The sequence below is a fragment of the Castor canadensis genome, chromosome 2 (assembly GCF_047511655.1).
Source record: "Castor canadensis chromosome 2, mCasCan1.hap1v2, whole genome shotgun sequence".
NCBI lineage: Eukaryota > Metazoa > Chordata > Mammalia > Rodentia > Castoridae > Castor > Castor canadensis.
The window spans coordinates 78,927,601-78,939,810 of record NC_133387.1 but is presented as its reverse complement, the minus strand read 5'-3'; the positions used below and the strand labels follow the sequence as shown (position 1 = coordinate 78,939,810).

The window sequence follows — 12,210 nt, the reverse complement described above, 5'->3', positions numbered from 1 at the left end:
TAATAAGGAGTTTTCACTTCAAATAAGTTGTACTATTATTTTTGTGTTATGCTCATAGAAAAAAGAACTAAAAGACACAAAACAAATAGAAAAGGAAAAGATAAATTTGCATAAGGAATGTGAGACGGTCTTTTTGTCTTTCCATTTAAAAATATAAGCAAACAAATTTAGCAACGCAGACATCCCTTTGGCAAAACTACATCACAAAAATGTTGCTCATTTAAATAAAGGTTAATTTTAAAGTTCACATCATAGAACATGCATTGTCTTTTTCTAGTGCAGGATTTTCTTAATCTGCATTGGTTTCTATCATACTCAAGTCATTCCACAGAGCAATGCTGATGGAAAAACTGATTTTTTGTCACACTGCTTGCCAAGTATTTTGAACTGACACCAGCATTGACTAATGATGGTGCTGGAATGTGCTGTTCTCAGTAGAATGGAGGCCCATACAGACCTAGGAGTATCCTGGGGTCCAGCTTCTGTCCATCCAGAGGGCTGGTGCCATACAACAGTGAATGATGTTCAGAATGAACAAGCTGTATTTCCTCCAGGCTGGCTTTTCGACCTTGAATTCGCTGAAAGAAAACAGCAGAAACCTACAGTACTCCACTGACAACATTTAGAAGAAAATGAGACCTCAAGTCATATTTAAGATGATTAATAGTGAGCTGAGTTTCATCATGCAGGAATGTGACACTGATTTGCTTTGTAAAGTACCATAATAATACTTGAAAAATGAGCATATGCAAGGTTCAGATCCAATGGAGTTGCTTATGCCTAAATAGGCAACTGACATGAAGCATATTCTGCTTTGACATAAAAATAAATCTATAACAAAGAAATTAATAGTTGACTTGTTTGAAAAATGTCAGCTTAAAGATAAATTACTGTTTAGTTGATAAGCAAAATTATTACCATCTTATTTTACACTTACCTGAAAAAGTTGTTGAAGCAATTCACTTACTTTTCCTTAAAGGACACAAGTAAATACCACAACATTTGGAATGTATTTGATTATCAAAGTATGCTAATCACTTCACATGTGTGCACCACACAGTATTATCACTCGAGAGCATGATACTCAAAGCCTGTCCCCTGAGATCCATAACAGGTCAGAATCTGTTTATCAGTGGTCTGACTTGAGGTCAGTACAGAAATTTGGAGTAAATATTTAGAAACTTACATGGCAATTTGACAGTACTTTTATGTCCTATGAACCTAATAAAATCTTGTATGTCTTTTTATTTCACTCTTGCACTATTGCATTTTAATGTATTTTATAAAGTGTTAGTCTATGGCAGATTGGAAATTAAACAGGAACAAAAACTGCTGTTTAAACAGAGATAATATGAGACATTCTTCATAGACTCAATTTTTTACACTCAGGCCAGGCAGAGACTTCCACTCTATCCAACAAAGAATGTCCTTTCAACATAGACAGAACAGTGCATCAAATGAAACCTCAATTAGCCAACATACAAAGAGCTTTTCCTGGCCACATTTCTCAACGCTTGTATGTGCCACTAAACATCACACTAATTAACCTCCACTTTCAGAAATTTTTGTGTTTCCTCAAACTACATAGACAGTTTTAATGTTTCACTTAAAATATGAATCTTCATGGGGCAGTGATAAGGTAATACATAAGTATAGAACTCCAGTGAAAGTCAAAGCGATTCTGTCCAGGCGGTGCTCTCCTCTCATAGTCCTAATCATAGAACCACCAGCTGACTTGGAAGCACACCTCTCTCTGGACCAGTACAATTCCAAATTCACCCTCCTTAGTACTAGGTGACAGGGCTTGCAGCAGGTTGCTGATTCTCGATGTGCGGCTCACTGAGGGGCAGGCCAGGAGAATGTCTATGTACTGACACAGGGGTTTACTGGGCAGGAGGCAGGGTTGTGCTTGTCATTAAAATAAATGACCAAGTCACAGTAAGGGATGAATGGTGGGGACTACTAAGGTAACAGGAAGAGAGTGATGTAAAACAGAATCTCTCTAAAACAGTCTGTATGTGCCAAATAAACAAACAAATACTTGTGGAATTTTCTTTGCCATAGACAGCATTGAAGTTCCCCACTTTTGACATCCAGCATAGTGTAATGTAATTCACATTTCTAAAAAATAAGAATATTCTTTAGAGAAATTATTTTTAGGTAGGTAAGATAAGAGGCCTAACATCGAATACTAAAGCAAATTTAATTATGGCCTTGTAGTCAGCCATTGTTCTGCTCAATCTCATTGAACTAAGTGTCTTGCTGGTAAACATGAAATCTGAACAAGTTTATGGGAGACTAAAACAACCAAAGAAGTAGAATGGCAAGTAAAAGATAAATGAGCAAGAGAAAGTTGAAAGTCAGTATTAAAGGGAAAGGTTTTAACTGTAAGATTTTGGTAGGTGGAAAATCCACCAAGATAAATAGTGGTAACTCTATGGTTTAAATCATGTAGAACTGGAATGAGCAGAGCACCGGAAAACAGACTGTGACAAGTCCTAGTCTGGCATAATAACGAACACCAGGAAATAAAAAAGGGCTTCCAGCTTTCATTTCCATGCTTCTGTAAAATCCACAGCCACTAATACATATGCTGATGTGGTGAACCATTGGTATCTTAAACCATGTCAATCTATAACTAAAAGTCAGATCCACATTTTGACTACTATACCAACATACACTTTCATCGAAATTTTTTCCCTCTCTCCTTTCTTATTAAGTGTTTTTTCAGTTGATTTTTTTTTGTGTCTGGTATAACATTAAGTATCAATAATTATAAATCTATCTTTATATTTTCATACACCCATCACAGAACTTACATAGCATGCACTCCATGATTCCCCTAAGTAATTTTCATATTCTCCCACAATCCTAAGTAGCATGCCAGATGAGTGCTCAATCACACATTTGAACAATAATCAGCAAACAAGATTCACTGTAATTGACAGAGTAGCTCAAATGTCGGCAAATCAGAAAAGGGCACCTGCTGAATTGCACTCATCCCCTTGTATAAGATCAGTCAATTGGCAGAGAAGATAGAACATCTGGCCCTGCTTTCTTGCATTTCCTTATTCTGAGTATCTGCTTCTCGTTCATATTCTAGTCTTCATCTCACTATTAAAATGCACTACTCATAAGTTTTAACTTTGATTTCTCTTTTTTCCCTTCTCTTTCTACTGCCTCTGTCTCTCAGAAAGTATTTTACACTGGCTGTTTTGATAATTATAATAAAGATTTCTTGAAAAACAGTTGTACTTAACATAAGGAAGTTTTGAGACAAGGTCTTGCTATGTAGCCCAAGCTAGCCACAAACTCTCGATTCTCTTGCTACAGCCTCCTCAGTGCTGGAATTCCAGGTGTGTGCCACCATGTCCCACCAGGAAGTACTCATTCTTGATATTCACCATTTGCTTCCACAGCTGCTAGAGAGCAAGGACACAAACATAGGGCATGTTTCCTCAGAAACAATTCAGTATGAACGACATTTCTACCTATAAAACGAACCTAGACATAACATATTTTGAGATTTTTATGTTTTGGTGTCACTACTAAGGGAACATGGTGGATGACTTAAGCTAAGAATTATAAAATTACAACCAGTTTCTTTCATTCTTAACACACAGGACCACCTGGATTATTTTTTGCTTTGCCTCATTTTTATCAGATGTCCTACATTTGTCACAATGAACTTTCCTCTCTTACTGAGATCTGGCCCAAAAGTTTCCATTTTCACTTTGTCATTCCTTTGTTTAGGCATACCCATAGATACTCTCATTTCATCCTGACTCAATTTTTTTTTTCTATTTCCTCTGTATCATTTATTCCTTTTTTTCTCTCTCAAGATTCTCTCTAGAGTCAAGTCTATTGCATAATGACTCACAAAATAGGGTGACGTACTCTATCTAAATTTATCTAAATTTAGGGAGATACTGGTTTCCATTCTTAGAGGTATTGGTCTGCAGGATGTCTACATAAAGTCACATATGATGATGTTCTGACTAAAACGATTTTTGAGAATTCTAGGCATTTTAAGACACAATGCATATGAGGGCTGGAGTTCATCTGGGGCGTTCTCACTAAAGATCAAATACAGATCATGAATAGTTTACCAATATCAACCTAGGAACAGAAAATGATAGCTCTCCTTTCATCCTCTTAATAAAGAAACAGTGTGAGGTAGGATTGTTTTTTGTTACATTATCACTCTCTGTGAATTGCACTGAGTGTCTTCCCTGAGAGGAGAAATGAGGTAATGATGTTCAATGAGTGCTTACACTTTTCGCAGGAATATGAATGCATTCAGTCCAGACCACCAGTTTGTCTTCAGGTTGGAAATTTGAAAAAAGTCATTAAAAATCACCATATCATTGAGTCACATGATGCAGTATGGTTCTTTCCTAAAGAAATAGTCTTTCTGAAACAAAGCTTGTTAATGCAACCTGATTATAGAAGGAATGTTCTGAACTTGATCTACAAAGTCATACTGTGACAGGATAAAATGCAGCCGACCCACACCCACCCACACACAGTGCACACACACGGTATAGATTCACATTTTTTTCTGCCAAGGAGCAGGGAAAAAAGGAAACAGTTCTATTCCTTCCCCTCCTGTCTTCAAAGCCTGGATTGAGGCCAGTGTCCTAATCAGTTCTCATTGGCCCTGGAGGAATCAGAACCTTTTGTAAAATATAATAAAGGGCATAAAATCATGATAAAATGCATGAAAAAGCAGTGCCTTTGGTTAAGGAACTAGAAATAATTTAGCAGAACAGATGGATTGCATTGGTTTGGTATTACTAAGGACATGAAAGTGCTCATTTTGTGGCAGTTCCAAATGAAGAGAAAATGTCCAACTTAAATTTGACAAGTCAAAGTACCTGCCTCCACTGGGGAGACTCCATTTTCTTTAATCATTTTCAAAGTAGTGAATATTAGGCAAGAATTTCTACTGAAATATCTGATTTTCTGAAAATATTTTATCCATTGTCTCCAAATATAGGGATGAGTTTTTCTTTCTTTCTCCAAAAATCTATAGCACTACAAACATTCAGAGTTTTTTTTTTAAAGACTATAAATGACTTAGTATAAAATTGCCTTCTGGTACTTAATATTTAATGAGTCAATTCGTGATCTATTGATTATTCCTCATATACCTTTTTCTCTTAAAACAAATACAAAAATGTAGTCTCATTGTTATGCCCAAGCATACCTACTGGAGTTTCCAAATGCTACAATCATTTCTTTGACTATTTCATTAAAGATCCTTTTTAAAACTTAAGCTCTCCCAGCACATAATCTCTTTTCATATAGCCATCATTATATAATAACCTCATCTCAGAGTTTTTCTCATGAAGTGAGGTAAAACGAGGAAGGTACTTTCTGTTGGTCACATGGAAAGAAAGTAAACTGCATATTGCAAGCCCTCAGTTTTTTCCTGACTCTTGCATGGATTAATGTGCCTTCAACCAACCATAAGACATTTCTACAGGCCTTTTGTTTCTTCATTGGCATACAAAAGAAGGTTTGACTAAATTACTTTGAAGTTTCCTTTAGCTTTAAAAGATAAGATTCTGTGTGAATAAAACTTTACCACAATAAAAATTCAAGAAAATACACTTTATTTTAATTTATAAATTTGCCTTAGGCAAGCAAATATAATTGCAAAGATATTACTATGCTTAAGGCAAGAGAAGAGACCTATGAGGAATTTCAAAAGTAATACAACTCTTTCTTGAGGTCCATTTCTTCTAAGTATAATAACAATTGAACAACGAGAGTATTTTTTCAGAGTTTATATACCTACTTTACAACAACTTCAAATAATAAACATTTTTACCAATTCTTAAATTTCTTTGGGTATACTACTTCTGTTTTGGTTTGTGGTTTTGCTTTTTGTGGTGCCGGGGACTAAAGTCAGTGTACACCAGGCAAGCGCTCTACCACTGTGCTCCATCCCCAGCCTGCACTTCTGAGTTAATACCTCCTTTGTGTCTCAGGAAAATATTTACTTCTGTTACTCTTCCATTTGAAAATATTTTATCAATTTGCCTGTTTCTCTCTCCCTTCTTGACCTCATGTTAAGAAACTGAGTTTGTGCTGTAATAGTTCTTAACATCAGCTACATCTTGGAATCAGCTGGGAAAGCTTAAGAGGCATGGTTACCCAGGTCCTACGTCCAGAGTCTGATTAACATTGGGTACAGCCTGGGTACCAGATGCTTGGAACCGTCCAGTGGATTCTAATAGGCAACTTAGGTCAAGAGCTACCTTCTAGAGTAAGCAGTGTGTTTTTCCCACTCCTCAGTGAATTCAAGATACTGGCACTATAATGACCACCATTTGGGGCCATGGAATAGTCAAAATATGATTAAGAGTTCTCTCTTGTCTATAAAATATTAAGTGACTTCCTCTTGCCTTAACATTGCTTCATTCATTCATTACTATTCATTTAAAAATATTTCAGGGCAAAAAGAAATTGCTAAAACTAGCAAATGAACTATGTATGTTTTTAAACTTTGATTTCTAATTTTTCTGATCACCAGAAAGCAAGAAAAAAATGCTATTCCTTACTTTAGCTGCTCAATTTTCACAATTTTAATGCAACTGAATCTCCTACTTTGTTATTATTTTTTAAAGTTATGAACAAGTATTTTAATCATTTAAAGCATTGACTTTTAAAATTGTAATCATTTATATAACAAAGTTCCTTTAAACAAATATTTTCTTACTTGAACACTGTAATTTTCAAATGGCTGAATGATATACAACTCTTCACTTTTATTAATAAGCCTTAATGCTGCTGTTTAAGAAACATTTTTAAGAAAGCCTCTTAGTGCTTATCACAGGCTATGTCCTTACACTGTTTATATATATAAAGAAGAGGGAAATTAAAACTACCCCATATACACTTCAACTCAGGCTCTGTGCTTGGTCTATATTGTGAATGGGAAGACATGGAATGGGTGGGAAAAAAAAAAAAACGAAATCCTTTATCACTTCCAAATGGACTCAGAGGGGCAGTCTCTCTTATTTCATTTTGTTGGGTTTTTCCTATATTAATAGTTCCTTTAGAGCAGAATTTTAAAAATTTCTACATCATCTAAATTCTGACTATAAGCTACAGTAGTACTTTTGATATACTTATCTGCTAGAATACTCCACTGTGACATGCACCTGTCTCAGAGCAATGGCATTATGTACCCTACCTTCCTCATTACCTGCAGACCATTTTCATTGCTTCCCCAAACTGCCTCCCATATACTACAGCAGCAATTAATAGGACACCCTGTTTGAATTTCTTACTGCTTTGTGGTTAGATTCTAAAACACAAACACATTAAAATTGGGTGTGTGTGTGCAAACTAAACAAAACAACAAAACAGTAAGCTGTTGCATGCTGCCTCTAGTTAGACTGCTCTATAAAGCAAATGTTTAATTGAATTTCCATTAACTTGCAGTGTTCAGTGCTTTTCTGTCTTGATATCAGAAAACCTGCACATTCCTAAAGTGTTTCTCCATAGAGTGATATACTTTCTTATCCAGTTTTTAAAAATGTATTTCTAAGTCATTTGCATATTCAGGAAAGTGTACTGGAGATCCCATCCCTGAGCACTAAACTTGCTCTTCACTTTTCTCTTTAGAACTGCTGATAATGTCCCAGAAGGGGTAACAGTAGCTTGGTTTCAAGTCCCAGAATTGTTTGGTAATTATTTTGTGTTGGCGCTTGAATAAAAGAGTTAAATATTTCAGCACAGTATGTTGCTTACGGTTTTTACTTATGAATTAAGCAAAACAAAGTTATTCAATATTAGTCACAAAAAGGCAATGCAAATTCCACATAATGTATAATCCAACAAAAGCATTATAAAATGTTATTATTCTCAAAACAAATTTGAGAGCAAGCAAATGTCTGTGGGTGGCTTGGTGGGGCTGGGAGTTATGAGCACCTCTGGAAAAACAAATCCAAGTGCATTTCTTACAGATGATGGGTCAATCTGCATTTTTTTTTTTTTTTTTAGCTCAGAAGAGTTCATTCCTCTCTTTAGGAGCACATACACTTTGGAAACCAGGGCACATAAACCAAAGACTGCTTTTTAACAGGAGTCCAAATGGCCCCTCCAGTTTCATTTCTCATGGTCACCAGAAAGCTGCTGCTTTTACATTTTGTTCCCAACAAAATCACTAAGCAAAATATGAATGATTCAATACGGGAAAAAATGAAATGGTATTGGCATGAAAGACTACTAACCACCTCAACTTTTTAAAAACATTGTCAAGTTATATCAAATGAAGTTCAATCCTGTAACCATGGTAACCTGATATAATAAGAACTAATGTTTTCTCTGGCTGCCTATCAGAACAAGTCGGCCGGGCCAATTTGTACTATACCTTAGAAAAAGCAATGGGTTTACAAAAGCATCCTAAATATTCGTCTACTCTTAAACACAGAGTGTATCATATCTCAAGTGAAATCCTTAGTTATCTAATTTCAGCCAATATTACACCTGAAGAGATCCTAGCAAATACCCTACCTAACACACTCATACATACATATACATGAGAAAACCAATTATCAGCAAGTTTAAATTATTTCACGAAAGTACACAGATAATTAATGGCAGAATAAGGTTAAAGCTACTACTGAACATCACCTTCAAAGGACTCCATTTTGGTTAATTGAGTATATTGCTAAAATGAGTCAATACAATACAAAAGTTTGATTTATGGATCATTCTACTGTTTTGAAATAATGAAGCCCTTTTTAGTGTTTTCAAATTACCATCTTTTCTGTCATTTTATTGTTATTTAATTAATGCAAAATTGCCCCATTAGCCAAAGAAAGCTGTCTTTTGTCTCTATGCCAACAGAATTGAGACTCCTTGTCTTTCGTCCCAGGAAAATTATAGCGCCAATAAATAAAGGAACCTGAATAAAGACACAGAAGGAGGACAAGATAGTCAATAGAAGGTCTGGGATACTTTCTTCTTCACACTCTCTTGCTTGTTCAGAGCACTCCTTTAATGGAGGCAGCTGACAATAGTCTTTCTCATTTTATATCTTTTCTGAGAAGATCAACCAATAAAAGTCATCAAGATCATAGCAATTTAGACTAGTGACTCGAAACCCCTTGGGATTTGTAATTATATGTTTATTTACATGGTCATTTATTCAATACCTACTCATCCAAAACAGAAAAATGTATCTTTTCTCCTCAGTTTTGTATCTCCTGCTTCTAATAAAATGGCTGAAAAATTCAAATACTTTATAAATACCAAAATGGATGCATCACTATAGATACCAAAGTGGATGTATCACTGGTCTCAAAGGGTGCTGATCAGGCTCACTTAGACACATGTAGCAATACAAAACCTTAGGTCTAACTCAAGACCTAATAAACCAGAAACTCTGGGATCAGAGCTCAGTGATCTGTGTTGAGTATCCCCATCTCTCCTCAAAGATTCTGATCTATGCTAATATTTGAGATTTATTTTTCTGAAAGCAGATGTTGACTTCTAACCATGTGCATCCATGTAGACCTGGAGGGAACATGGTCTCCCAAGATGGCAGATTACAATCTGGATGTTTGGAAAGGATGCATTGACTCAATTTATATGCATTTTGTTGCTACTTGATTATATCCTTTTATAGAGTCTTTCTTTTATGAAAACAATTGAGTTCCTATTTCTCATAGTCCAGACTACTTAGGAGACCTGATAACCTAGATACAAGGCCTGACACTACAACCCCTGGTAAAACAACCATAGACATTGTACCTCCTCTTGTTTGCATGAGTTGCAGAACCAGGCAAGGGAGCTACAGTTTAACTTCCTGTAGTCCCTCCCAGCCAAACTAGAAAGAATAGCCTTGGTTCTCTTATTGAAGTTCTTTGGGTATCTTGGTAAGTAAGTCACTTCCACCAGAGCTGTGACCAACTTCCTCTCTTAGAGTGAACAAGTGGACTCCAGCAGGCAAATACTGTCATTGGCTTTTTTAAAAAAATGTTTCCTAACCTTTTTTTTCTTTATTGTTGTGCTAGGTGGAGGTACACTGTGGCATTTACAAAGGTTCTTACAGTGTATCAAATATATCATATTTGAATTCACTTCAGAAATAATCAGGGGGATTTTTGGGGTACAACTTTGACTCTTAAAAAATTTGGAAAACTGCTAAAATATTTAAAATAAGAGGTAACTTTCAAGACTTTTTAATAAGATGGATATTTTCAGAATAACTTAGAAAAAGATAGAAAGTTTAACAATCTTACAGGAAGGCTTAATGATATGTTAATAAATCTGTACAGAGAATTAACTTGTCAAGTAAAAAAATTTGAAAGAAATCCACAAAGTACATGTAATAATTGTGCCAATTGTGTTTGCTAGAAGAATGGGCTGGAGAGAATACTGGATAATGTTATAGATTCTACTATTTCTGAGCAGGCTGAGCTACTTTGGCATAATCTCTGTATCTCTTTTTTATTTTTTTCCTACTCATCTGGTAAAATAAATTGAGAAGAGATAGAAAATGGGTCATGAAAGCATTCTTTCCCTTTTTTTTTATGTTTTACCTTGTATAGAACTGAAAGTCTCCAAAAAAGGATAACATTTCTTTAATGATTTCTCAAATTCCATTTTTAATTAGCTTATTTTCACTATTGATGTGCTGGAGGTAAATTGTGGCATTTATAAAAGTTCTTATGATCTATCAAATATATCATAGCTGAATTCACCTCCTTCATCATTCTCATTATCTCTCCTCCCCCCATTCCTGGACTAGTTTCAACAGGTCTCATTTTTCCATTTGCATACATGTGTACACAGTATTTGCACCATTTTTACCCTCCTATGCCTTTTTCCCACATCCTCTCTCCTCCCACGACTGGTACCAATCCCCCAGACAGGACCTGTTCTACCCTCTTGTTCTCCAATTTTGTACAAAAAAAAAGAGACACTTTTGTTTGTTTAAGATAACTACACAGGGTGTTTCCTTGTAACATTTTCATGTATATATGTATTATAAAATGAATTGGTTTATCTCCTCTATTTTTCTCCTTTCTACCAGTTCCCTTCTTATGGTGATTTCAATAGGTTTAAAAATTCTACATTCATTCTTGTTTAGGAAGTGCCTTGACCATATCCACCTTCTTAACTTCCTTCTTTTACCCTCGCTCTGTCTCTCATATGTGACCTCCCTTTAGCTTGACTTGTTTTTCAAAATATTGTCTGTATTCCACATATGAGAAAAAACATGTGGCCCTTGGCTTTCTGAACCTGGCTAACTTCACTTAAGATGATGTCCTCCAGTTTCATCCATTTACCTGCAAATGACAAATTTTCATTCTTGTAGCTGAATAAAATTCCATTATACATAAATACCACAATTTCTTAATTCATTTATCAGTCATGGGGCATCTTGGTTGATTCCATAGCTTAACTATCATGAATAATGCTGCAATTACCATGGGTGTACAGGTGCCTTTGTTATAACCTAACTTACATTCCTTTAGGTATATCTTTAAGAGTGGTATTGCTGGATCAAATGGCAGTTTTGTTTTTGTTTTTGTTTTTGTTTTTTTGAAGAGCCTCCATACTGTTTTCCATAGCAGTTGTACTAATTTACATTCCACCAGCAGTGTATGAGGGTCCCTTTTTCCCCACATCCTTGCCAATATTTGTTGTTGTTGTTTGTGTTCTTGAAAGTAGCCACTCTTAACAGGAGTGAGGTGGAATCTTAATGTGGTTTTGATTAACATTTCCTTTATGGCCAGGGACAATGAGCATTTCTCCACCTGGTTTTTGGGCATTTGGACTTTTTCCTTTGAAAAAGCTCTGCTCAGTTCATTTGCTAATTTCTTCATTGGGTCATTGATTTTTGGGAAGAGTTTAGTTTTTTGAGCCCTGGTATAGTCTGGTTATTAATCCCTTATCAGATATATGGCTGGCAAAGATTTTCTCCCATTCTATGGGCAGCCTCTTCAATTTGGTGACCATTTCTTTTGCTGTACAGAAGCTTTTTAATTTCATGTAGTCCCATTTGTCAGTCATTTCTCTTATGCTGAGCCATTTGAGTTCTATTGAAGAAGTCATTTCCTATGCCTATTAATTCCAGTGTATTCCCTGCTCTTTCTGTACTAGCTTCAAAATTTCAGGTTTTATAGCAAGGTCCTTAATCCACTTTGAGTTGATATTTGAACAGGGTGGAAGACATGGATCTAG

The 12,210-nt window shown here is 35.6% G+C and overlaps 1 protein-coding gene and 1 non-coding gene across 32 annotated transcripts in view; one reads left to right on the top strand and one right to left on the bottom strand.

Annotated features, from left to right (window-relative positions):
* Hdac9 (histone deacetylase 9) overlaps positions 1-12,210 on the bottom strand; it is an 844,179-nt gene that overhangs the window by 225,233 nt on the left and 606,736 nt on the right. For all 31 annotated transcript variants that reach the window (XR_012445228.1, XM_074065098.1, XM_074065099.1 and 28 more), the window contains one exon: positions 458-578. Coding sequence is in view for 30 of the 31 variants with exons in the window: in XM_074065098.1 (XP_073921199.1) it covers positions 458-578 (121 nt within the window). In the remaining variant the exon portion in view is untranslated. The remainder of the gene's footprint in view (positions 1-457; positions 579-12,210) is intronic.
* On the top strand, positions 6,823-6,956 carry LOC141421138 (small nucleolar RNA SNORA51). The gene has a single exon (XR_012445812.1). It is a non-coding gene; the product is annotated as a small nucleolar RNA SNORA51 (small nucleolar RNA).